General features: G+C 39.1%; 1 protein-coding gene across 4 annotated transcripts in view; it reads right to left on the bottom strand.

Annotated features, from left to right (window-relative positions):
• The window catches only part of USP32 (ubiquitin specific peptidase 32), a 178,963-nt gene that overhangs the window by 120,504 nt on the left and 32,268 nt on the right, over positions 1-26,191 (bottom strand). For all 4 annotated transcript variants that reach the window (XM_066363173.1, XM_066363174.1, XM_066363175.1 and 1 more), the window contains exons 2-3: positions 22,039-22,166; positions 1,152-1,257 (exon numbers count right to left, since the gene is read on the bottom strand). In XM_066363173.1, the coding sequence (XP_066219270.1) occupies positions 1,152-1,257; positions 22,039-22,166 (234 nt within the window). The remainder of the gene's footprint in view (positions 1-1,151; positions 1,258-22,038; positions 22,167-26,191) is intronic.

Here is a 26,191-nt window from a genome sequence, read left to right as displayed (position 1 = left end):
TTATCCCAAAAAGAAACTTCATACTCATTAGCAGTCACTCTCCATTCTCTCTCCCCCTAGCTTATGGCAACCATTAGACCACTTTCTGTCTCTATGGATTTGTCTAATCTAGAAATTTTATATAATGACTAGAATCATATGTGGCATAGTCTGACTGGCATATATTACTTAGCATAATGTTTTCAGATTAGTCCACGTTGGAACATATATTGGTACTTTATTCCTTTTTATTGTTGAGTAATATTCTATTGTATGAATATAGCACATTTTTGTTGCATGAATGTTAAGGTTGGGTTGTCTCCACTGGCGACTATTATAAACAGTGCTGCTATGAACATTCAAGTACATTTTTTTATGCATACAGTTGACCCTTGAACCACACAGGTCCACTTATATACAGATTTTTTTTTAAAGGAAATACCTGTACTGTTTTTGGATCCACAATTGGGAGTCCATGGATACAGAGGGACAACTCTATGCATTGATCTATGCCATTTTATATAGGGGACTTAAAAGACTATACTTCCAGTGATTATTTCTATAGTTCATTATATAGGGGACTTGAGCATCTGTGGATTTGGGTATCCACAGGGGGTCCTTGAACCAATCTCTTCCAGAATCCAACAGACAGCTAAGTTTTGAGTCGGTCAAAAGTTATACATGAATTTTCAACTATAACTATACAGGGGACGGTGCCCTTAATCACTGCATTGTTTCAGGGTCTACTATCTCTTTTCAATTTTCTTGGGTGTTTAACTAGGAGTAGAATTGCTGGTTCATATGATAACTCAATGTTTAGCAAATGTTTGAAGAACTGAGAAAGAGTTTTTTCTCAAGTAGCTGCACTATTTTACAATTTCAACAGCAATGTATGAGGACTACAATTTTCCCACATCCTCACCTAGACTAAATACTATCTTTCCTTTATTTTAGCCATCCTAGTAGGTGTGAAGTGGTATCTCACTGTAATTTTAATTTAATTTTCCTAACAAGTAATTATGTTGAGCATTTTTTCAAGTGCTTATTGGGCACTTGTTTACTTTCTTTGGAGAAATGCCAATTCAGATCCTTTGCCTGTCATCAGAAATTTGAGGTAAAATAATTCTGCACACACATCTACACTATGATTTTGAGATAATAAAAGTACTTACATTTGGCTTTTTCTTCATCTCTGCCTCTTGTAAGAAGAACAAGTCCAACTATTAAATTATTGAAGTGCAGTCCTTTTGATGTTCCACCAAAAGAACAGTAAATCACCTAAGAGAAAATGATAAGCCAACATTAGATGTTTCAGCTGTTGAGGAATTTAAGGCTGGTAATAACTTAAACAAACCTTGTCTCTATCTCCAAACAAAGCCCTGATAAACTAAGTGAAATGATGTTAAGTTTCTCCCCCTTCTTCCTCTTTTATATCTTGTTATTATACTGAGCCAAGAATATACTGTATCTAAAGTACACATATCACTGGCTCACACACTGAATATTTCTTTCTCTTTGGAATCCTTACCAAGGTCCAGGAAGATAAAGGTCCTTTCCTTCAATAGCTCCAATAATGTGATAAGGATTCTGTGTGATTACAGAATCTCCCTCAACTTCTGTAGAACACATGCACATCACTTGAATTTAAAAGACTGAAATCCTCTGAGTGTGTAACCATGTAGAAACTTCATCTCTTTAATATGACCTTTTCTCTGTTCTTTCCTTTTGATTCAAACAGGCCTCATCCAGCACCTTGATTCATCTGCCTCTTTCTCCCTTATACATCCACTCTCTTAATCATTAAGTCCTCACAAGGGAATGTAGCAGAGGGGGAAGGTGTCCTGAGTGAATGGAATGGGGGGAGGGGGGAGAGAGGGTGTAAAGAGGGACAAATATAAGGTGATGGAAAATGATTTGATGTTGGGTGATGGGTATACAACATAATTAACAGTTCAAGTGTTACAGAAATGTTCACTGGAGGCCCTGGCCGGTTGGCTGAAGCGGTAGAGCGTCGGCCTGGCGTGCGGGGGACCCGGGTTCGATTCCCGGCCAGGGCACATAGGAGAAGCGCCCATTTGCTTCTCCACTCCCCTCTCCTTCCTCTCTGTCTCTCTCTTCCCCTCCCGCAGCCAAGGCTCCATTGGAGCAGGGATGGCCCGGGCGCTGGGGATGGCTCCTTGGCCTCTGCCCCAGGCGCTAGAGTGGCTCTGGTCGCGGCAGAGCGACGCCCCGGAGGGGCAGAGCATCGCCCCCTGGTGGGCAGAGCATTGCCCCTGGTGGGCGTGCCGGGTGGATCCCGGTCGGGCGCATGCGGGAGTCTGTTTGACTGTCTCTCCCCGTTTCCAGCTTCAGAAAAATACAAAAAAAAAAAAAAAAAAAGAAATGTTCACTTGAAACCTATGTATTTTTTTTTTTTTTTTTGTATTTTTCTGAAGTTGGAAACGGGGAGGCAGACAGACTCCCGCATGCGCCCGACCGGGATCCACCCGGCATGCCCACCAGGGGGCGATGCTCTGCCCATCTGGGGTGTCACTCTGCTGCAATCAGAGCCATTCTAGCGCCTGAGACAGAGGCCACAGAGCCATCCTCAGCGCCCGGGCAAACTTTGCTCCAATGGAGCCTTGGCTGCAGGAGGGGAAGAGAGAGACAGAGAGGAAGGAATGGGGGAGGGGTGGAGAAGCAGATGGGCGCTTCTCCTGTGTGCCCTGGCCGGGAATCGAACCTGGGACTCCTGCGCACCAGGCCGATGCTCTACCACTGAGCCAACCAGCCAGGGCCGAAACCTATGTATTCTTATTGAGCAATGTCACCCTGTTAAAAAGTTCATTTTCTCTTAAAAAAATATATAGACCTTAGAACAATGAGGTTCTGTTAGGCATCAAATAATCTCAGGAACAAAGCATTGGTTCTATTGAGCACAGAGACAGAGCCTCAGTCAAACTACAGGTAACATCTAGGCCTTAGTTGTGTTCAACTCCAGAATGACCCTAACAACCACATCCTTGTGAAACCAAAATGATGCCATGGCTGATATCAGGACCACAGGCAATGATCAACTACCCATTGCCTTGGCACTCCATAGAGACCACGGCCCTAACTCCCTTTGTCACCATGATTTATGATCCTCCCACCCCCCATTAAACTAACCCATCCCCTGAAGCCATTAGGTACCCAGGTCTTTGAGCATTAACTCATCTGGGACTCTGGGCCTGGGCCACCTCCTCAGCTAATAAATCCTTATTTTCTTTGCTGCAAACCGCTGTTCATATCTTATTGCCTATAAGGGAAGGTTCTAGTTTCCCAATTCAAATAGCTGAATTCCATCTCTGAGAGGTAGCAGATTTCCAATGGTGGCTCTAGAAGAGACAGTAAAAACTTTGTGATCATGAGACTATGCCAAAATCCCCTGTGGCTTCTAGCTCCACCCCATCTCTAAAGCCAGAAAATGAGGCTGGGTTAAGTCAGGTGAATACACAGAACTATGTCCTTCAATGCCTCTAAATTTAAATGAGGTGGAACCAAAAAACAAAAATTTCACTGAATTCATGATATCCTAGATCTTTGAGTTGATTTGTCAAATCAAGTTATAATATCCAACACTTAGCAAGATACAAAAACTTTAACAATGTAAGAGAAATGTTAAACAGAGAAAGATATTTGAGTGAAAAATTGACTGTTTTTAAGTTATTAGTTATAATGGGGTATCATTTAGCATAAAAATGGATGAAGTTCTAACACATGCTAAAACATGGCTGAATCTTAAAAACATCATGCTAAGTGAAATAAGCCAGACACAAAAATACAAATATTAAAAAAAAGACAAATATTGTATGATTCCACTTATATGAAATATACAGAATAGAAAATTCATTGGATTAGGGAGGGGAGAAGATGGGGTTATTCTTACTTACTGGGTAGAGCTTGTATGTATGGGATAAAATATTTTAGAAAAGTGGTGATGGTTTAATAATATTGTAAATGTAACTAAAGACACTAAAACATACACTTCAAATAGTTAAAATATCAAATTTTGTTATATATATTTGACCACGAACACTCTCTGCCCTCTCTCACCTCAGTAGGATACAGCAACAATAGTGACTCACTTGAGAACTGACCTATCTCACTCATCCAGTGGTGTCATGGAATTATTCAGAAAATTCAAAGACTGAATAGCAATATCAAACAAAAGCCTAACCCACAGGTAGCTCTTGAAATAACTCACAAGTGGGCCCTGATGGTTAGCTCAGCGGTAGAGCATTGACCTCGTATGGAAATCCCGAGTTCAATTCCTGGTCAAGGCACACAGGAGAAGTGCCCATTTGCTCCCCCATTCCTCCTTTCGTCCCTCTGCACCTCCCACAGACAGTGGCTTAATTGGTTCAAGCAAGTTGGCCCCTGGTGCTGATGGCTCCATGGCCTCAACTCAGGTGCTAAAATAATTCAGTTGCTAAGCAATGGAGCAGCAGCCCCAGATGGGCAGAACATCACCCAGTAGGAGGGCTTGCCGAGTGGATCTCAGTTGGGCGCATGCGGGAGTCTGTCTCTCTGCCTCAACCATCTCACTTTAAAAACAAAACAAAAAACTCACAAGTAGTTCTAGTTATTAAGAAACAAAGAAATTACTCCCAATTCACAAAAAACTATAATTTATACTTTATGAAAATTAAGTTTATTTTTTTAACTTTTAAATTTTCTCTATTTTTAATTTTAATTGAAATTATTGGGGTATATGATTAGAGTGCATGATGATAACATTGGTTAATAAAATTACATAGGTTTCAAGTATGCAATTCTATAATACCTTTTAAATTTTTCAATTACAGTTGACATTCAATAACAGTTTCAGGTATACAAAAAATGACTGTTTAGAATACAGAGTGCATTTCCCCTCATAATTAATGATCAGATTTCCCTGGCTAACCCCCAGAATTCTACCTAAATCATAATATGATTAAAATACTGAGAAACTAAAAAATAATTATAAGGACTTTCAAAACATCCTACTATCACCCTGGTTGGATAGCATCGCTGGTTAGAGTGTTGTCCTGAAACACAAAGGTTGAGGGTTTGATAACCAGTCAGAGCACATACAGACACAAATCAATGTTTCCATCTCTCTCCCTCCCTTCCTCTCTCTAAAATCAATCAATATATTAAAGAATATTAATAAAAAGCATCCTACTACAAGTATATACATTTCATCTCTATTATGAACTAAATAAGCTTGAGGGCTAATATAAGAATAAAGACATTTGCTTCGGCCTGACCTGTGGTGGCGCAGTGGATAAAGTGTCAACCTGGAATACTGAGGTCTCCAGTTCAAAACCCTTTACTTGTCTAGTCAAGGCACATATGGGGAAGTTGATGCTTCCTGCTCCTCCCCTCTCTCTCTTCTCTCTCTCTCTCTCTCTCTCTCTCTCCCCCCCTCTCTCTCTTTCACTCACTCTCTCTCTAAAAATGAGTTAATTAATTAATTAAAAAAATAAAAGATATTTGCTTCACCTGTGGTGGCACAGTGGATAGAGCAGCAACTTGGAACGTTGAGGTCACTGGTTCAATACCCTGGGCTTGCCTAGTCAAGGCACATATAACAATCAACCAGTGAACAGCTATACTGAAGAAACTATTCATTACCGCCCCTGGCCCCCATAAAATCAATAAAATCTTTTAAAAAAACAACCCATAGGCCTTGGCCGGTTGGCTCAGCGGTAGAGCGTCAGCCTGGCATGCGGGGGACCCGGGTTCGATTCCCAGCCAGGGCACACAGGAGAAGCGCCCATTTGCTTCTCCACCCCCACCCCCTACTTCCTCTCTGTCTCTCTCTTCCCCTCCCGCAGCCAAGGCTCCATTGGAGCAAAGATGGCCCGGGCGCTGAGGATGGCTCCTTGGCCTCTGCCCCAGGCGCTAGAGTGGCTCTGGTCGCGGCAGAGCGACGCCCCAGAGGGGCAGAGCGTCGCCCCCTGGTGGGCGTGCCGGGTGGATCCCGGTTGGGCGCATGCGGGAGTCTGACTGTCTCTCCCCGTTTCCAGCTTCGGAAAAATACAAAAAAAAAATAAAAAAATAAAAAACCCATAATTTATAAATATTGTTTCTAATTGGAAATATCTGCATTATCCAATAAAAAGGTAATAAAAAGATAACATAAATATGTTCCTCCCATCTCTCCTCCCTTCTTGGTCCTTGTCTCATCCCACTGCTGAGATAATTAGGTGAACAAAAGTAAGCTAAAGAAACACAGTGAGCAACCAGAGTAGGAGCACCAAACATTATCCAGTCCCTACATCTCAAAAATATCATTGGCAGTATTACTCTAAATCACATTCCTGACCCTGGCCAGTTGGCTCAGTGGTAGAGCGTCGGCCTGGCGTGCAGGAGTCCCGAGTTTGATTCCCGGCCAGGGCACACAGGAGAAGCGCCCATCTGCTTCTCCACCCCTCCCCCTCTCCTTCCTCTCTTTCTCTCTCTTCCCCTCCTGCAGCCAAGGCTCCACTGGAGCAAAGTTTGCCCGGGCACTGAGGATGGCTCTGTGGCCTCTGCCTCAGGTGCTAGAATGGCTCTGATTGTGGCAGAGCGACGCCCCAAGATGGGCAGAGCATCGCCCCCTGGTGGACATGCCAGGTGGATCCCGGTCGGGCGCATGCGGGAGTCTGTCTCACCACCTCCGTTTCCAGCTTCGGAAAAATACAAAAAAATAAAAATAAAAATAAAAAAATAAATCACATTCCTAAAACCACGACCATCTTTCTCTAAGGATGGACTGTTCAAGCAGATAGTAACATGTTTATCTATCTTTTGTTCATTTCTTCTTTTCCAGTTCAGGTCAAGAAGTAATAAGGCAATTGAGCATAGAGCACATTTTCTGCACACATACACACTGGCTACTACAATAATAAACCTGGAAGGATGGCAACAGTGAAACCAGGGAATGCCAGTGACGTGCTGGTCATAACCAGATGCTGCATTAGGACTACCTTTAAAAATACAGTACATGGGCTCTAAAATGCTATTTGAAGAATGATAATAACTTGTGCCAAGGCATTCTTCTCTTTTTTAATTTTTATTTATTTATTTATTTATTTTATTTTTTGGTATTTTCCTGAAGCTAGAAATGGGGAGAGACAGTCAGACAGACTCCCGCATGCGCCCGACTGGGATCCACCCAGCACGCCCACCAGGGGACAACGCTCTTCCCACCAGGGGGCAATGCTCTGCCCCTCCGGGGCGTAGCTCTGTTGCAACCAGAGCCACTCTAGTGCCTGAGGCAGAGGCCAAGGAGCCATCCCCAGCGCCCGGGCCATCTTTGCTCCAATGGAGCCTCGGCTGCAGGAGGGGAAGAGAGAGAAAGAGAGGAAGGAGAGGGGGAGGAGTGGAGAAGCAGATGGGTGCTTCTCCTGTGTACCCTGGCCGGGAATCAAACCCGGGACTTCTGCACGCCAGGCCAACGGTCTGCCACTGAGCCAACCGGCGAGGGCCAAGGTAGTCTTCTCTTACTTGCTCCCTCAGTTACCAAATATATACATTTTACAAATAAATAGCACTCTGTGATATATTAAAATCAGGTAAATTTGAGAAACACTGCACTAGCCCAAACACGTAGTCATTCTAGGCAACGAAAACAAAAACAAGAAAGTGGGACTATATCAAACTAAAAAGCCCTTACACGGCAAAGGAAACCAACAACAGAATAAAAAAGAAAGAATTGAATAAAATATTTGCAAGCCCTATCTATGATAAGAAGTTAATATCCAGCCTGACTAGGCAGTGGCGCATTGGATAGAGCGTCGGACTGGGATGCAGAGGACCCAAGTTCGAGACCCCGAGTTCGCCAGCTTGAGCGCGAGCTCATCTGGTTTGAGTGAAGCTCACCAGCTTGGACCCAAGGTCGCTGGCTCAAGCAAGGGGTTACTCGGACTGCAGAAGGCCCGCGGTCAAGGCACATATGAGAAAGCAATCAATGAACAACTAAGGTGTCGCAACGAAAAACTGATGATTGATGCTTCTCATCACTCTCCATTCCTGTCTGTCTGTCCCTATTTGTTTCTCTCTCTCTCTGTCTCTGTAGAAAAAAGAAAAAAAAAGTTAATATTCAAAAATACATAAAGAACTCATACAACTCAAAAGCAGAAAATAAATTAATTAAAATTTTTATTTTAAAAAAGTCAGGGAGGCCTGGCAGGTTTGCTCAGTGGTAGAGCGTCGGCCTGGTGTGCAGGAGTCCCAGGTTCGATTCCCGGCCAGGGCACACAGGAGAAACGCCCATCTGCTTCTCCACCTCTCCCCTTCTCCTTCTTCTCTGTCTCTCTCTTCCCCTTCCGCAGCCAAGGCTCCATGGGAGCAAAAACTTGGCCCGGGCGCTGAGGATGGCTCTGTGGCCTCTGCCTCAAACGCTAGAATGGCTCTGGTTGCAACAGAACAACGCCCCAGATGGGCAGAGCATCGCCCCCTGGTGAGCATGCTGAGTGGACCCCGGTCAAGCGCACGCGGGAGTCTGTCTGACTGCCTCCCTGTTTCCAACTTCAGAAAAATACAAAAAAAAAAGAAAAAAAGTCAGGGAACCAAACAGACATTTCCCCAAAAACATACAAATAACCAACAGCTACATGAAAATGTGCTCAACATCACTAATCAGCAGGGAAATGCAAACCAAAACCACAATAAGATACTGCCTTGCACAAGTTCAAAAAAAAAAAAAAAAAAAACGAGAGAGACAATATGGTATAGGAAAGGTAAGAAAGTAAAATCTGAGAGTTGTCATCACAAAAAAATATTTTTCTTTTGTATCTATATGAGATAATGAATGTTAACTAAACTCATTGTGGTAACATTGATAAAATATGTAAGTCAAATCATTAAAATCATTACATCACACATTGTAAACTAATACAGTGCTGGTATGTCAATGATATCTCAAAGAAACTAAAAAAAAAAAAGATGAGATAAGTGCTGGTAAGACTGTGGAGAAAAGGGAACCCTTGTGTAATGTTGGTAGAAATGTAAATTGGTGCAGTCACTATGGAAAACAGTACAGAGGTTCCTCAAGAAATAAAAAATAGAACTACCATATGACCCACAATCCCACACCTGGGCATATATCCAAAGCAAATAAAATCAGAATATTCACTGTAGCATTATTCACAATAACCAAGATACAGACACAACCAAAGTGTCCATCAACAGATGACAAGATAAAGATGTGGTATATATACACAATGGAATGTTATTATTCAAGCACAAGAAAGAAGGAAATCTTGCCATTTGTGACAATATGGATAAAACTTGAAAGCATTATGCTATGTGAAATTAGCCAGACAGAGAAATATAAATACTGCATGATACCACTTACATGTGAAATCTTAGAAAGTCTGACTTAAAAAGAGTAGAAAAAAGGCAGGTGGGGGAAATAGGACAAGGTTTGTAAAAATATATTGATATTACACACACACACACACACACACACACACACACACACACAGAGTGGTGGGATTCAGCCAGTTCGCACCAGTTTGCCAGAACCGATACTTAATTTTTGTTGAGTTCAGAGAACCAGTTGTTAAAATGGCACTTGTTACCCTGGTCTGATGACTCAGTTGGTTAGAACATCGTCCAGAAGCAACCAGTTCAATCCTGGTAAGGGCACATACAGGAATGGATTGATATTCCTGTCTCTCCTCTCTCCCCCTTCCTCTAAAATCAATGAAAAAATAATCACTTAAAATGGCACTTGTAATCAGGGTTCACTCTAAGGTGGGTGCCTGGGCAGCTGCCCAATGTGGAAATCACAAATTTACATTTTTTGGTCTTTTTAAACATTCATCTGTGCAACAGCATTTTCTAAGCACCTGTAGGAATGTTCATTCTGTCCACAAGTGAAAAATATTTGACAGAATAAGCTTGTAATATTTATTCATTTCATAAAACTCATTATACCTCTGATGAAATACTAATTTTAATTTCCTCCACATTTGTTACTTCAGTAAACAAATATATAATGTAAAGAGAAAAAAAGTGCCAAACAACCAGGGGTGACAACTTGTATAGTTTTTTGCTAGGTATTATTTAATATTTTTTCATTAATATTTTAAAACTCTTATAACATAATCTAGTTTTGTCTACCTCTTTTACTGTTCTTATTTAAGCCTTAAATGTATGAAATAATAAACTACCTCTTGCTATATCATTTTTTAATACTCTCATTAGGGCAGAGAACCGGATGTTAAATTATTTGAATCCCACCACTGTGTGTGTATATGTGTGTGTGTGTGTATCACAACTATTTTTCTTTTTTTCTGAAGCTGGAAACAGGGAGAGACAGACAGACTCCCGCATGCGCCCGACCGGGATCCACCTGGCACGCCCACCAGGTGCGACGCTCTGCCCACCCGGGGGGGGGGGGGGGGGGCAGAGCCATGCCCAGCGCCCGGGCCATCTTTGCTCCAATGGAGCCTTGGCTGCGGGAGGGGAAGAGAGAGACAGAGAGGAAAGCGCGGCGGAGGGGTGGAGAAGCAAATGGGCGCTTCTCCTATGTGCCCTGGCCGGGAATCAAACCCGGGGCCTCCTCACGCTAGGCCGACGCTCTACCACTGAGCCAACCGGCCAGGGCACAACTATTTATATATAGTTGATGACTCTGTTACACAACTCAAACTTATTAAGAGAGAACTTCGATGGTTTTGCAAAAAAAAAAAAAAAAAAAGGTAAAGAAAAGAAAAAAACCCTGAAGAGCTAGATACTGTAAACTCCAGGGTAACAAATATATTTTAGAAAATTAAGAAAACTGCTACAATAGCAATTTTTAAAACTTTTTATTTAGAAAATTAAATTTAACAGGGTGTCATTGATCAGGAAAATATTTCAACAGCATTTGAACTGTTCATTATGTTGTATATCCATTACCCAAACTCAAATCACTTTCCAACACCTTATACAATATTTGTCCTTTTTACATCCTTCCCCCTACCCCTACCCCTGTCCTCCTCCTCTATGTCCTCCTCTTGCTGGTAACCACTGCACTTTTATCTATGTCCATGAGTCTCAGTTTTATATCCCACCTATGTATGAAATCATACAGTTCTTAGCTTTTTCTGATTTACTTATTTCACTCAGTATAAAGTTCTCAAGGTCCATCCATGTTGTCATAAATGTCACTATGTCATCATTTCTTATGGTTGAGTAGTATTACATTGTATATATGTACCACATCTTCTTTATCCAATCCTCTATCGAGAGACTCTTCAGTTGCTTCCATGTCTTGGCCACTGTGAATAATGCTGAGATGAACAGGGTGGTGCATGTGTCTTTAAACACCAATGTTTTCAAGTTTTGGGTGTAGATACCCACTAGAGGGATTGCTGGGTCATATGGTAGTTCTAGTCTTAATTTCATGAGAAACAACTGTGCTTTCTTCTATAATGGTTGTATTAATTTGCATTCCCACCAGCAGTGAATGAGGGTTCCTTTTTCTCCAGTCTCTCCAACACTTATTACCTGTCTTGTTGATAATAGCCAATCTAACAGGTGTGAGGTGGTGTCTCATTGTAGTTCTGATATCCATTTCTCAAATAGCTAGTGAAGATGAACATCTTTTCACATATCTGTTGGCCCTCTGTATGTCCTCTTGGGAGAAGTGTCTGTTCAGGTCCTATCCCAATTTTTTAATTGGATTGTTTGTTTGTTGCTGAGTTTTTTAAGTTCTTTGTATATTTTGGATATTAACCCTTTATCGGAGCTGTTGTTTGAAAATATCATCTCCCATTTAGTTGGCTGCCTGTTGGATCTGTTGTCAGTTTCTTTTGCTGTGCAGATGCTTTTTAGTTTGATACAGTCCCATTTATTTATTTTTGCCTTTACTTTCCTTACCTTTAGGGGCAAATTCATAAATTATTATCTACAACCAAGGTCCAAGAGTTTAGTACCCATGTTTTCTTCTATGTAACTTATTGTTTCAGATCTTATATTTAAGTCTTTTTGGTCCATTTGGAATTTTTGTTCAGGGGGACAAACTATAGTCAAGTTTCGTTCTTCTGCATGTGGCTTTCCAATTTACACAGCATCATTTATTGAAGAGGCTTTCTTTTCTTTATTGTGTGTTTTTGGCTCCTTTGCTGAAGATGATTTTTCCATATACAGGTGGATTTATTTCTGGGTACTCCATTGTGCTCCATTGGTGTGTATGTCTGTTTTTCTGCCAATACCATGCTGTTTTGATTATCGTGACTCTATACTATAACTTGAAGTCAGGTAGTGTGATACCTCTGGCTTGATTCTTTTCCTTCAGGATTGCTGGGCTATTCGTGGTTTTTTATGGTTCCATACAAACCTGGTAATTTTTTGTTTTATTTATTTTTAAAAATAACATTGGGATTTTGATGGAGATTGAATTAAATTTGTATATTGCTTTGGGTACTATGGCCATTTTAACTATGATTCTTCCAATCCATGAACATGAAATATTTTTCCCTTTCATGTGTCTTTTTCAATTTCTTTCAATAATGTTTTGTAGTTTTCAGTATATAGGTCCTTTTATATCCTTTGTTCCTAGGTATTTTTTGTTGTTGTTGCAATTGTAAAGGGAATTGTTTTCTTGAGTTCATTTTCCGAAGAAAGCAATTGACTTCTGTATATTGGTTTTATATCCTGCGACTTTACTTGTATTGGTTTATTTTTCCTAATATATAGTTTTCTGGCGGAGTCTTTGGGGTTTTCTATATACAGGGTCATGTCATCTGCAAAAAAGTGAACCTTTACTTCTTTGTTCCCAATACGGATGCCTTTTATTTCTTTCTCGTGCCTGATCACTCTTGCTAAAACTTCCAGGACTAGGTTGAATAAGACTAGAGAGAGTGAGCAGGCTTGTCTTGTTCCTGATTTTAGAGAAAAAGCCTTCATTTTTTTCACCATTTAGTATGATATTAGCTGACGGTTTGTCATATATGGCCTTTATTATGCTGAGGTACTTTCCTTCTATTCTGATTTTATTGAGTGTTTTAAACATAAAGGTATGTTGTATCTTATTGAATGCCTTTTCTGCATCTATTGATGCGATCATACAATTTTCATTCTTTGTTTTGTTGATGTGTTGTACTACGTTGATCAATTTCTGTATGTTGAACCATTCTTGTACTCCTGGAATGAATCCCACTTGATTATGACATATTATTTTTTTAATGTGTTGATGTATTTAACTTGCTAGTATTGTTTAGGATTTTTGCATCTGTATTCAAAAATAATAATCTGTAGTTTTCTTTTTTGTGTTGTACTTGACAAGTTTTGGTATAAGGGTTATGTTGGCCTCATAAAATGTGTTAGGGATTATTGCTACTTCTTTTATCTTTTGGAAGATTTTGAGAAGGATAACTACAAAATCTTCTTTGAATATTCTGTAGAATTCACTAGTGTTGCCACTTGGTCATGGACTTTTTGTTTTGGGCAAGTTTTCAATAGTTGTTTCTATTTCTTCCCTGCTCATAGGTCTATTTAGGTTTTCTACTTCCTCGTGACTCAGTCTGGGAAGATTGTATAGTTCTAGGAATTTATCTATTTCCTCCAGGTTGTTGAACTTGATGTCATATTATCTTTCATAATATTCTATGACACTTTCTATATCTATGATGTCTGTGCTAATTTCTCCTTTCATTTCAAATTTTGTTTATATCAGTCCTTCTTTCTTCCTTAGTGAGTCTAGTCAGTGGTTTATCGCTTTTATTGATCTCTTCAAAGAACCAGCTCTTTGTTGTATTAATTTTTTCTATAGTTATTTTTGTTCTCTATTTCATTTAGCTCTGCTCTAATTTTTACTATTTCCCTTCTTCTGCTGACTTCGGGGTTGCCTTTGTTCTTTTTCTAGTTCCTTAACATGTGATGTTAGGTTGTTTATTCAGGATCTCTCTTGTTTCTTGATACAAATCTATAATGATATAAACTTCCCTTTTACAACGCTTTCACTGCATTCCAGAAATTTTGATATTTTGTGTTGTCATTTTCATTTGTATATTTCTTTTGATTTTTGCTTTTATTTCTTTTTAGACCCAGTAGATTTCAAAAGTACGTTGTTTAATTTCCACAGTTTTGGGTATTTCTTAACTTCCTTTTCATAGTTGAATTCTAATTTCAAAGACTTGTGGTGAGAAAATATGCTTGGTATAATTTCAATCTTTCTGAATTTGTGAATGTCAGTTTTGTGGCCCAACATATAGTCTATTCTTGAGAATGTTCCATGCACACTGAAAAAAAAAGTATACAATCTGATATTTGGGGGCAAAATGTCCATTTGGTACAGTGTGTCATTTAAGGTTAATATTTCTTTATTGATTTTCTGTTTGGATGACCTATCTAAAGCTGTCAATGGTGTGTTGAAATCCCTAAGTATGATAGTGTTTTTGTCTGCTTCTATTTTTAGATCAGTTAGTAGATGTCTTACATATTTTGATGCTTCTGATTTTGATGCAAATATATTAAGTGTTTTGTCTTCTTGATACAATGTCCCCTTTATCATTATGAAATGTCCATCTTTGTCTCTGGTTACCTTTGTTGTCTTGAAATCAGCATTGTGAGATATGAGTATGGCTACACCTGCTTTCCTTTGGATATTATTTACTTGGAGAACTGTTTTCCAACCTTTCACTTTGAGTCTACTTTTGTCCTCACAGTTTAAATATGTCTCTTGAAGGCAGAATATGGTTGGGTTTTGCTTTTTGATCCAATCTGCTACTCTGTGCCTCTTTATTGGTGAGTTCAGTCCATTTACATTTAGGATAATTATTGATGTGTGAGGATTTCCTACAGCCATTTTATGTTTTGTTTTCTGGTAGCTGTGTCTTGTTTGGTTCTTCTCTTTTTTTTGTTTCTGTCCATTGTTTTTATTCCATACTTCTTTCCTGTGTCTTCTTTCTAAAGCTGTGTATTTCAGTAGTGGCTTTTTTTGTGGGTGGTACCATTAGGTTATTAAGAGAAAAATGTTCCTATGTACAGAGTCCTTTGTCTTATGAGTACTCCTGCACTCCATGCTTCTTTGCTACTGCAGACCTTTATCCCTTTCCCTTTTATGTTATTGTTGTCACAGATTATATTTGTTTTTATTGTGACCTTGTTGAAGCTTTTATTTATATACAATAGTTTTGTTTTGTTCTTTGTGTCTCATCAAATAAATCCCTTCAGTATTTCCTGCAGTGGGGGTTTTCTGGTGATAAATTCCCTGAGTCTCTCGCCTGACCTGTGGTGGCACAGTGGATAAAGTGTTGACCTGGAATGCTGATGTTGCCAATTCAAAACCCTGGGCTTGCCCGTTCAAGGCACATATGGGAGTTGAAGCTTCCTGCCCCCCCCCCAAATCTCTCTCTCTCTCTCCTCTAAAATGAATAAAAATAATTAAATTTAAAAAAATTCCCTGAGTCTCTGTATGTAGGTCTGTAAAAGTTTTTATTTCTCCTTCTGTTCTGAAGTATAACTTTGATGAATACAGAACTCTTGGCTGGTGGTAATTCCTCCTTTTCAGTACTTTGAATGTTTGGGTCTACTCTCTTCTGGCTTGTAAAGTTTGTGCTGAGAAATCTGATGATAACCTAACGGGCTTTCCTTTATATGTTATGGTCTTCCTTTCCCTAGCTGCTTTGAGGATTCTTTGTCTTCGATTTTTGACTATTTTATTATGATGTGCCTTGGAGTAGGCCTGTTTGGGTTGAGGTAACCCAGAACTGTTTGCTTCTTAGATTCAAGGCTCTTTTTTCATAGGCTTGAAAAATTCTCATTAATTATTTGTTTGAATAGGCTCTCTGTTATCTTCTCCCTCACTACTTCTTCTGATATACCCATTATTCTTATATTACTTTTTCTGATGGAATCAGACAATTCTTATAGAACTCTCTTAGTTTTTTTAATTTGTGAGTTTCTCTCCTCTTCTCTGTAGGATCTCTAGTTGACTTTTTAATTTTTTTTTTCAGAGACGGAGAGAGAGTCAGAGAGAGGGATAGACAGACAGGAATGGAGAGAGATGAGAAGCATCAATCATCAGTTTTTCGTTGCGACACCTTAGTTGTTCATTGATTGCTTTCTTATATGTGCCTTGACCATGGGCCCTCAGCAGACTGAGTAACCCCTTGCTCGAGCCAGCAACCTTGGGTCCAAGCTGGTGAGCTTTGCTCAAACCAGATGAACCCGTGCTCAAGCTGGCGACCTCAGGGTCTCGAACCTGGGTCATCTGTATCCCAGTCCGACGCTCTATCCACCGCGCCATCGCCTGGTCAGGCCTTGACTGTCTTTGATGTAAAGATTCCTTCCTCTATCTGGCTTGTTCTATTAGCCAAACTTGCTACCTCAGTTTTCAATTCATGTAGAGTTCTTTATCTCTGCCTTTAAAGTTTCAATCATCTTGATAAGGTACTTATTTTGTTTTCTGAGCTCATTAAGTTACCTATTGGTGTCTTCTCACATCTCACTATTTTCAGAACTTCAATTTTGAATTCTCTATCATTTCATTCTAAGGTTTCCATGTGTTGAGATTTTTTTCTGGAAATTTTTCCATTTCTTTCTGAACTACATCTCTGTTTTGTGTAGCCATGGTATTCAATTTCTTCTTCCTCAATGGCACTTGAGAGTAGTGTTGCTAAGAACCTTAACAAAAAATCAACTAAAAAAATTTAAAGTTAAAAAAATTCAATGAAAATATAAAAATTTTAAAAATTATGTCAAGTAATAAAGAAAATCCATAGAAAAAAGATCAAAAACAAAAAAAAAAAAATCAAAAACAAAACACCCAGAAAAATAAATTAAAATATATAAAAATTAAAGAAAATGAAATTCCAAAAAAGAAAAAGAGAAAAAAAGAATAAGGAGGGAAAAAGGGAAAAATGAGGAAAAATTAAATTTTGATTTTGAGACGTTTCTTCCAGTAGTTATCACTGTATTACAAGTTTTAGCTCTGTGAGGCTTCCGGGTTGTCCTCTGCTGAGATGTTGCTGTAGCAATGATGTAGGTGGGGCTGCAGCTGCATCAGTGGGTGGGGCATGTTGTGAGGGCTTTTACCACTTTAGTTTTCTGGTTTTATGACTCTAGCAATGGTGATATCGGCTTCCGGGCACTCTGTCACATGTCTCAACAGACGTAGGGACCAGACATGGAGCACTTCTGTTCTTAAGGGGAAAGTGGCTCTGGAGAGCTAACTGTGGGGTCTGTCTCTGCCACTCTCTGTACCATGAGGTAAGGGAGGTGGGATCTGGGAGGCTGGAGGGGTTGCACTTTAGTTTTCTCTGTGCCGAATATGGGCTGCAGGCAGACCATAGGAACACTGGCCGTGACCCCATGTTCTGGTTGTTTTTTTTATCTCCCCCTCTGCCCCTCTCTCACCATTACTCCCAGCAGAAAGAGACCCAGTCACTCCAGGTTCCCCTCTCTATACTCCTCAGACAAAATCCAAATAGCCTGAGCTTCCTTCCTCCCCTTAGTCCAGCAGAGAAAACAAAAAACCTAGTCACTTGGGGTCTGTCTCCTCCCCAGAGCCCACAGCAAATACATTTTATATTCCGCTCCCCATTTCAACCCATCCCCAGTGTACAGATCTTTCAGGCATGCCTTTGAGCCCAGCTGGATGTGTTATAGTTGTTCAATTTGTTGAAATTTCAAGGGGATAGATCAGGAGTATCTCTTACACCGCCATTACTATGACATCATTCGCAATTTTTTAAAAGTATAGTAAATAATCTAATTCATACTTACAAAATACAGTTTAACTAATAGACTACATCAAAAACTGGTAATATCCTTCCTTAAGGGAAGGAAAACTAGGTGGCTAAGGGAATAGGTGGAAAGGAAACTTTTCACTGTCCTTTTCAAAAATTTGTACTATGAGAATGTGTCTCCTGTTAAAATGTATAAAGAGAAAGAAAAATGATATACATTTTCTAACAGTCTTTACCAATGAAGACAAACTAAGGCAAAAAACAAAGTCATGGTCACCAGACAAGACAGTTTTCCAATGGACCAAGTGAGACAGTGCTTTGAATTTTCTATAAACGTAAAAGAATCAACATGACAAATCAATGTTATGTGAATGCAATTGCAGGTGAGTTTTAAGTGAAACAAAATGGTTAATAACTCTGGAACCAAAAAGGCATGGGGTCACGTGGTCTTAGATCAATTTAGAAAATTTAAATTGCTCACCTAGAAAGTGGGATTAATAAGAATAGCATCTATATCTCACATGATATGGTGAGCATTACTTGAGATAAAATTTTTACTATAGTGACAGATACATGGTAAATAACTCCATAAATGCTGGTTACTATCATTATCGGTGGGAAGCAACATAGAACAATAACTAATATGGATTTGGATACATACACTTGAATCTTGGATCTGCTCATTACCTTGGATCTGCTCACTTACCTTCCTTATGCTTGAAGGAAGGAATCTAACTTCCTTAAGTTTGAAGATCTTTTCTCCTCACTCAGAAAATGATAACAACATCAGTACTTGCATCATGACAAATATCATATACAATAACTTAAATGAGTTGTCAGATAAAAATTTATGAATTCACTAGGCAAACACAATCTAACCAAGTGCTCAAAGTTAATATCCCTGTTAATGGGATAAACTACTACAGGTAGTTGTTCAAAGTACTATATGACATACTTGCAAAGCAATTAATAGGTAACTAGCCTATAATATTAATAAACAACAACCAAAGTCCCTCACAGTGATATAGTATCTCCAAGGGAAAGGTTTGGTTTCAAATAAACAAATTGCTTTTATTTGTACCTAATAAAACATCTCCTAAACTATGTTATTATATATAACTATGATATTGTCAGTTTTGGGTTCAGCTGAAACTATCCATAGGATAAAAATAACAACCTTGAACATTAGAGCATGATGCTCTCAAATAACCTAATGAGAAAGAGACTAATGAAAATTAAAGAGTTCTGGAAGTATCATTTTGGAGTTCAAGGATATTAAATATATATTTAATTATCCTTCAAATAAATAGGCTCATGGGGGCTTAATGGGGTACTCAGAGATTACTCTACAATTAGTAATAACCCTGACTTTAATAAGGGAAGAAAAAAGACAATGATAATCAGTAATAAGACTATTTTTCAGTCCAAAGAGCTTTTCAATACTTAGCCTTGAAAATATCAGTAACAGCCCTGGCTGGGTAGCTCAGTGGATAAAGCACCAACCCAGGGCACCAGAGGTAAAGGGTTTGACTCTGGTTAGTGCATGTATGGGAAGCAATCAATGAGTACACAACTAAATGGAACGAAGTGAAAAAATTTAATGCTTTCTCTCTCTCTCCCCCCTTCCTTTCTCTCTCTAAAATCAATAACTTTTTTTTAAATATTTTATTTATTCATTTTTAGAGAGCAGAGAAGAATGAGAGAAAGAAAGAGAGAGAGAAGGGGGGAGGAGCAGGAAGCATCAATTCCCATAGGTGCCTTGACCAGGCAAGCCCAGGGTTTTGAACCAGCAACCTCAGCAACCTCAGCATTCAAGGTCAACACTTTATCCACTACACCACCACAGGTCAGGCCATAAATTTTATTTAAAAAAAATTTTTTTTAATTTTTTTATTTTTCTGAAGTTAGAAGTGAGGAAGCAGTCAGATAGACTTCTGCACGCGCCCAACCAGGATTCACCTGGCATGCCCACCAGAAGGCGATGCTCTGCCCATCTGGGCCATTGCTCTGTTTCCTCCAGAGCCATTCTAGCACCAGAGGTGGAGGCCATGCAGCCATCCTCAGCACCCGGGCCAACTTTGCTCCAATGGAGCCTTGGCTGCAGGAGGGGAAGAAACAGAGAAAAAGGCGGGGGAAGGATGGAGAAGCAGGTGGGCGCTTCTTCTGTGTGCCCTGACCAGGAATCAAACCCGGGACGACTTCCACATGCTGGGCCAACACTCTACCACTGAGCCAACCAGCCAGGGCCCAGGTCATAAATTTTATTTTATTTTTTAAATTTATTCATTTTAGAGAGGAGAGAGTGAGAGAGAGAAAGAGTGAGAGGGAGAAAGAGAAAGAGAGAGAGAGAAAGGGGGGAGGAGCAGGAAGCATCAACTCCCATATGTGCCTTGACCAGGCAAGTGCAGGGTTTTGAACCTACGAGCTCAGCATTCCAGGTCGACGCTTTATCCACTGCATCACCACAGGTCAGGCTGGCCATAAATTTTAAAAAAGACTTTCTCTCTACTACTAGCTTTAATAGTTTTTCACCTAAGGGCATAATAACCCTGGAAAAAAGTTCAACAAAGTTCCATACATTTAGAACTTGAACTTATTTGAAAATAAGTAATAAACAAAACAAGAATTTTCCATTAAAAAAAAAGAAAACAAACTATTCGTAAAGCCAAATAACTAAATAAAAATTATACCTCAGATAATAATTCCCTATGTGCAAGGAATCAAATGAGGGTAAGGGAGACAAAATGAAATATATTACAACAGTCAACAATCAATAGCATCAAGAGCTAAAATCAATGACTAAAATTGTCAAGAAAGTTACCTATCCTAGTAAATCCAACATAAAGGGATGCAATCAATAATACAAAAAAAAACTCTCACCAAAGCAAGATAACAAACACAAATCATTATTCAAAGGTCAGGTAACTCCCCTAAACCTCAACTATCCAGTAAATCCATGTTTCTAGTCCCCACGGACATCTAAATACAATATGAATATTTCAGCATAAACTTACCAATAATAATGAAAAAATATCCTACTAATCAGCTGTTTGTTTTCACATCTTGATCTTTATTATGAAATCACTCCAGGCTCTAAGACTGCTTTTGCATAAAATGCATTTTCCTCTAATTTATAAAAGGTTAAATTTTCAAAGACAGCAAAGTCAGCAATGCTAACCGACTTCAGGAGTACGGTTTCCTGGTCACTGTCCTGGTCATTCTTGTAACAGAATTTTGCAAAATAATATAATTACTAAAAACAAAAGGCATTAATAAATCAAATACTCACTACGTTTATACTACATGCACAACACTTTGGGGCATGTTTTCTTTAATTTATTGATTTTTGGAGAGAGCGGAGACAGAGGAAGAGAGAAAGAGTGAGAAAGAAGGGGAAGAAGCAGGAAGCATCTACTCATAGTAGTTGCTTCCTGTATGTGCCTTGATCAGACAAGCCCAGGGATTCAAACTGTGACCTCAGTGTTCCAGGTCAACACTTTATCCCTGTGCCACCAAAGGTCAAGCCAGTTTTTAAAACATCATAAAGTCTGCCCATCAAGAATCATAACTTAGTTGAGACATGAGATTTAAATAAACAATTAGTGAACGACCATTATCTAATAAGACCTTGTGCTATGTAGTACAGAGGTAGGCTCTAAGGCCTGTCAGAGTTTACAGATGGCAGAAAAACAATGTGGGCTAAAATTGTTATAGGCAGCTTTACAGAGGAGGATGGAGTGGTAGTACTACACTTGCTAGTCATCCTGAGATTGAGATTATGGGCTTGAGGGGCTTATCCAGCTTGAGCGTAGGCTTGCCACCTTGAGCATGATGGAATCATTGACATGATCCCATGGTCGCTGGCTTGAAGCTCAAGATTGCTGGCTTGAACCCCAAGGTCACTTGTTTAAACCCAAAGGTCACTGGCTTGAGCCCAAGGGTCGCTGGCTTAAAGCTCAAGGTTGCTTAGCTTGAGCAAGGGGCCACTGGCTCGGCTAGGGCCCCAGTCAAGGCACATATGAGAAGCAATCAATGAATAACTAAAGTGCTACTACTATGAGTTGATGCTTCTCATCTCTCTTTTAAAAAAATGTCAGAGTGATGAAGTTTATAAGAATTAGAAGCCAGTCACACAAATAGTTTCATAATTATAATCAGTGGCTATTAAAGCTCAGAAGTACAAAAGAATTGCAACTCAGTACTTCCATTTGGCCGCTAAGAACACAGCCATATTAACATCTAAAACAAGATGTACTTACCTACTCAGAAAGAAGAATAATGGGGGTGAGGGGAAGATTAAGTGTGTTAAGATCAGGAGGCCCCTCAAGTTTCAGGCTGGTGGATAACTATCTCAAAGGAAAACCTAGAACACAGAGTTTAAGGTTACCTCAGCAACTTTTGGAGGCACTCCATCCCCAAGCACTTCCCTGATGAAACAGTGCTGGCCCATGTAACATGAGAGTCCACAAGTCCTCTTGAAGGCATCTTTCAGTCGTTTCAGCTCTACATCTGTAACTGTAATTCAGAAATAGAAGCTGGATAAGAAACCAGAAGAGAAAAACAGTCTCTCAAAATCTTTTCATTTTTTTCAACCCAGTTACTAATAAAATTTGGCAAATATTACTTCTCTTCCCAAATAAGTAAACCAAACCTAAAGATACTTAGTCATAATTCTAATATTTCCAAATCTAATCTAGAAAATAAATAAGAAAATTTTTGACCCACTATATTCAAGCAACAGAACTTTATGCATACAAATCAGACAGGAGCAAGGAAGAAGCAACATGTATTTCAAATTATCAGTAAGTTAAATGGCATTAGGTTCTAGCATTAATGTTTTCAGCAGCAATGCACTCATTTCCTATAAGATGAAAGTGATATTTGTAGTCCTTAAGTACGCATCTATCTATACTGCTCACAAAAATTAGAGGATATTTTAAAATGAATATGAAGCTATAAATATTCCCTAAGTTTTGTGAGCAGAATTAGGGGATATTCCAAAATGAATACGAAGCTATAACATATCCAATTTTTGTGAGCAGTGTATGTGGAGGATAGCCCCAAATTTAGATTAGATTTTGTTATCATTTACAAAGATGATTCTAACAATCTAAAATTTTTAGACACCCACTATCAAAAAAAACATTACTGAGCCATTACTTCCTTTTAGCCACTGAAGACATCGTCATTGAATAGAACAATCTCAGTCTACAAGGACAGAAAAATAAGCACTCTTTAATGCTATGCAGTCAGTACAAGAATCACAATGGAGACAAAGAAATGATACTGTAGCATGACCAGTGGTGACTCAGTGGAGAGAGCGTCAACCAAAAATGCTGAGATCCCCAGTTCAAAACCCCAAAGTCATCCAGCTTGTGTGGGCTCACCTGTGTGAGCATGGGGGTTGCTGGCTTGAGCAAATGGTCACTGACTCTCCTTGAGGTCCCCCCCCCCCCGTCAAGGCACATATGAGAAGCAATCAACGAACAACTAAAGTGAAGCAACTACGAGTTGATGCTTCTCAATCTCTTCTCTCTCTCTCTCTCTCTCTCTCTCTCTCTCTCATACACAAAACAAATTTAAAAAATGATACTCTACCAGAAAGAACCATGCTGAAAGAAAGAGAAGAGTTCTAGACAGAGGAAATGATTACAAGCAAAAGAGACAAGGGCATCCAGGCAGAGATAAGTTTGTTTCAAAGTACAGTGATGCACAGAGTATATGAAGAATTGTATAATATCACAAAATAAATAAAGCAGGAAATAGTAAATGATAAACCTAGAGAGCCAGTCATTGACCAAGTAATGGAGATTCTGTTCTGTCATAATAACGAAAAGATACAGTCAGATACAATTTAGATACAAACTCCACTCCAAGCAGATGGAAAACGGAACACAGATAAAACTCAGTTCACTCTACGAGTAGTTCAGAGAACTGAACAAACCTGGAAGCAAAAAGTAGACTGCTACTTCAAAAAGAAAAGGAGAAGCTAAATCTGGAACATATCTGCAAAGAAAAGTCAGTAGAACCTGAACCTTGACTGAAAGTAAAAGCAAGCTAGAATGTAATACTCAGGATTCTATCTTGAGAAACTGGACAGACAGTATCATCATATAGAAGGGAATGTAAGAAAACAATTATGTGATGAAGAAAAGTTAACAAATTCTGGTAAGGATATATCAAATATGAGGACGCTTGGAGAGATCCACTGGCTTTTTACAATTATGAGTGTAAAGTTTAGGAAAAGTGTAATGGGAGTCATCACATATAAATGGCAATTAACATCACAACTAAGAAGCACCAAGAGACAGACAAAACAGGAAGAGATCTATTCTTACAAATGTGTGCAGAGAAAGAAAAAATACTTTAAGAAAGTTGATAGGGGGATACTTGAAACGGGAAAAACAAGACTGTGATCTCCAAACAACAGGAAGAGGGACTGGTCTACAGCCTCAAGTAAGAAAGGACTAGAAAGATAAAGACTGATGAAGAGTGCCTGGAACATAGATTATCATTCAGTAAGTGTCTGTGGTAGGGAGGGAAACTTCATGGGTTCCACAACATGTTGAGCAATGATAATACAATAAGAACTAATGCTTGAATAAGGAGCTAGAGAAAAGTGTGAAACTAGATGCTTAATTCATTAAAAATTAGACTCATAATATTAATATTCCCAGTATACTAATACATTTTTTCCTTGTTAGATTACAAATATGAAAAACAACCAAATTCATCTCATAAATTACAATAACAGAGAATTACTTCAGCTACTGGAATACCTATTTCTTCAAGATGTCTAATTTTCATTAATGGCTTTACTTAACAAATTAGGATGCTCACAGTGGAAGAGACAAGAAAATCAACCCCTGTGCATAAAATAATAACCACATAACACTGTTGGTTACAAATTATTTGAAAAACTGTTTAGTCAGCAATCTGATAACTGATAAATTTATTCATTTATAACAAGAAAATGGACAAAATTTTTAAAACATTTATAAGAATAAAGTCCATCAATAGAGGACAAATTGAAGAAGTTATTGTATATGCTCAAAATAGAATATCAGACACTAAAATATTGCCACAATCCATGTTTATTGAAAATAAACAGTATTTTTATTTATTCAAAATAAATAGGCCCTGGCCAGTTAGCTCAGCGGTAGAGCATCAGCCCAGCACATGGAAGTCCTGGGTAAGATTCCCAATCAGGGCACACAGGAGAGGCAACCATCTGCTTCTCCACCCCTCTCCCTTCTCTCTATCTCTCTCCTTTCTCTCTTTCCCCTTCCCACAGCCATGGCTTGGTTTGAGCAAGTTGGCCCCAGGCGCTGAGGATGGCTCCCTGGCCTTGCCTCAGGTGCTGAAAAGCAACGGAGCAGTGATACCAGATTGGCAGAGCTTGCTGTGTGGATCCCGGTGGAGGCACACAGGTGGGACCCTCTCCTACTCTCTCTCCTCTCTAAAATGAATACATAAATAAAAAATTTTTTAAAGTCTATTAAAAAAATATATGTAAGCCCTGACCTGTGGTGGCGCAATGGATAAAGCGTCGACCTGGAAATGCTGAGGTTGCCGGTTCGAAACCCTGGGCTTGCCTGGTCAAGGCACATATGGGAGTTGATGCTTCCAGCTCCTCCCCCCCCTTCTCTCTCACTCTCTGTCTCTCTCTCCTCTCTCTCTCCTCTCTAAAGTGAATAAATAAAATAAAATATATATATATGATCCCAAAGCCTTGTACAAAATGCTCACAGTAACTTCACTGGTAATAGCCAAAAACTGGAAATGACCTAAATGTTCATGCACAAGTGAACAAAAAAATGATACATTATTATACAACATTGATAAAACTCAAATACTCTACTGAGCACAAGAAGGCTGATTTAAGAGTAGACTCTACTACATGAAAAATGAGTAAAACTATGCCAGATACACAAGACCAGTCCTATGACAGTACAAATATCTGACTTACTGACAACTAACCAGCTCCTTACAAACTGACAAAAATCCCCTAAGTATACTCTTATCCCTCTCTGTGTCTAATAGTAATTGATTAATACTCTAAGGCTGCATCTGAAAAGAGCTGGATGGCCTAGCAAGGGAGGGTATTTCATATCTTCAAACATTAGTATTTACATATATTTTTAAACGACTTTTTCAATTTTATTATTATTGTGCTTAATCCCACAGTATTGTTCCTAAATTTTTATTGCAAATGTACCACATTTCACCTAATTGATTATGTAAATTTCTATAAGCCAGCTCCCTATGAATCCAATCATCATCTGTAACAGTTTTTTGATTTTTGATTCCTTTATCTTACATAGTATTCTATTATATAACAATACTACAAATTATCCAGCTCTTCACCTATTACTGGACATTTAGGTTGTTTCTCCTTTTCCCCTTCATAAAACAGTTGCCATGAAAACTCACGTGTCCTCTTGAAAGAAAAAAAATACACACACACACACACACACACACACACAAACTTATCTAGTAAGCACTAGGTCATTCACATTTTTTAGTTGAATAAACATTGC

The sequence above is a fragment of the Saccopteryx leptura genome, chromosome 2 (genome assembly GCF_036850995.1).
Source record: "Saccopteryx leptura isolate mSacLep1 chromosome 2, mSacLep1_pri_phased_curated, whole genome shotgun sequence".
NCBI lineage: Eukaryota > Metazoa > Chordata > Mammalia > Chiroptera > Emballonuridae > Saccopteryx > Saccopteryx leptura.
This window is presented reverse-complemented; position numbering and strand designations above follow the sequence as displayed.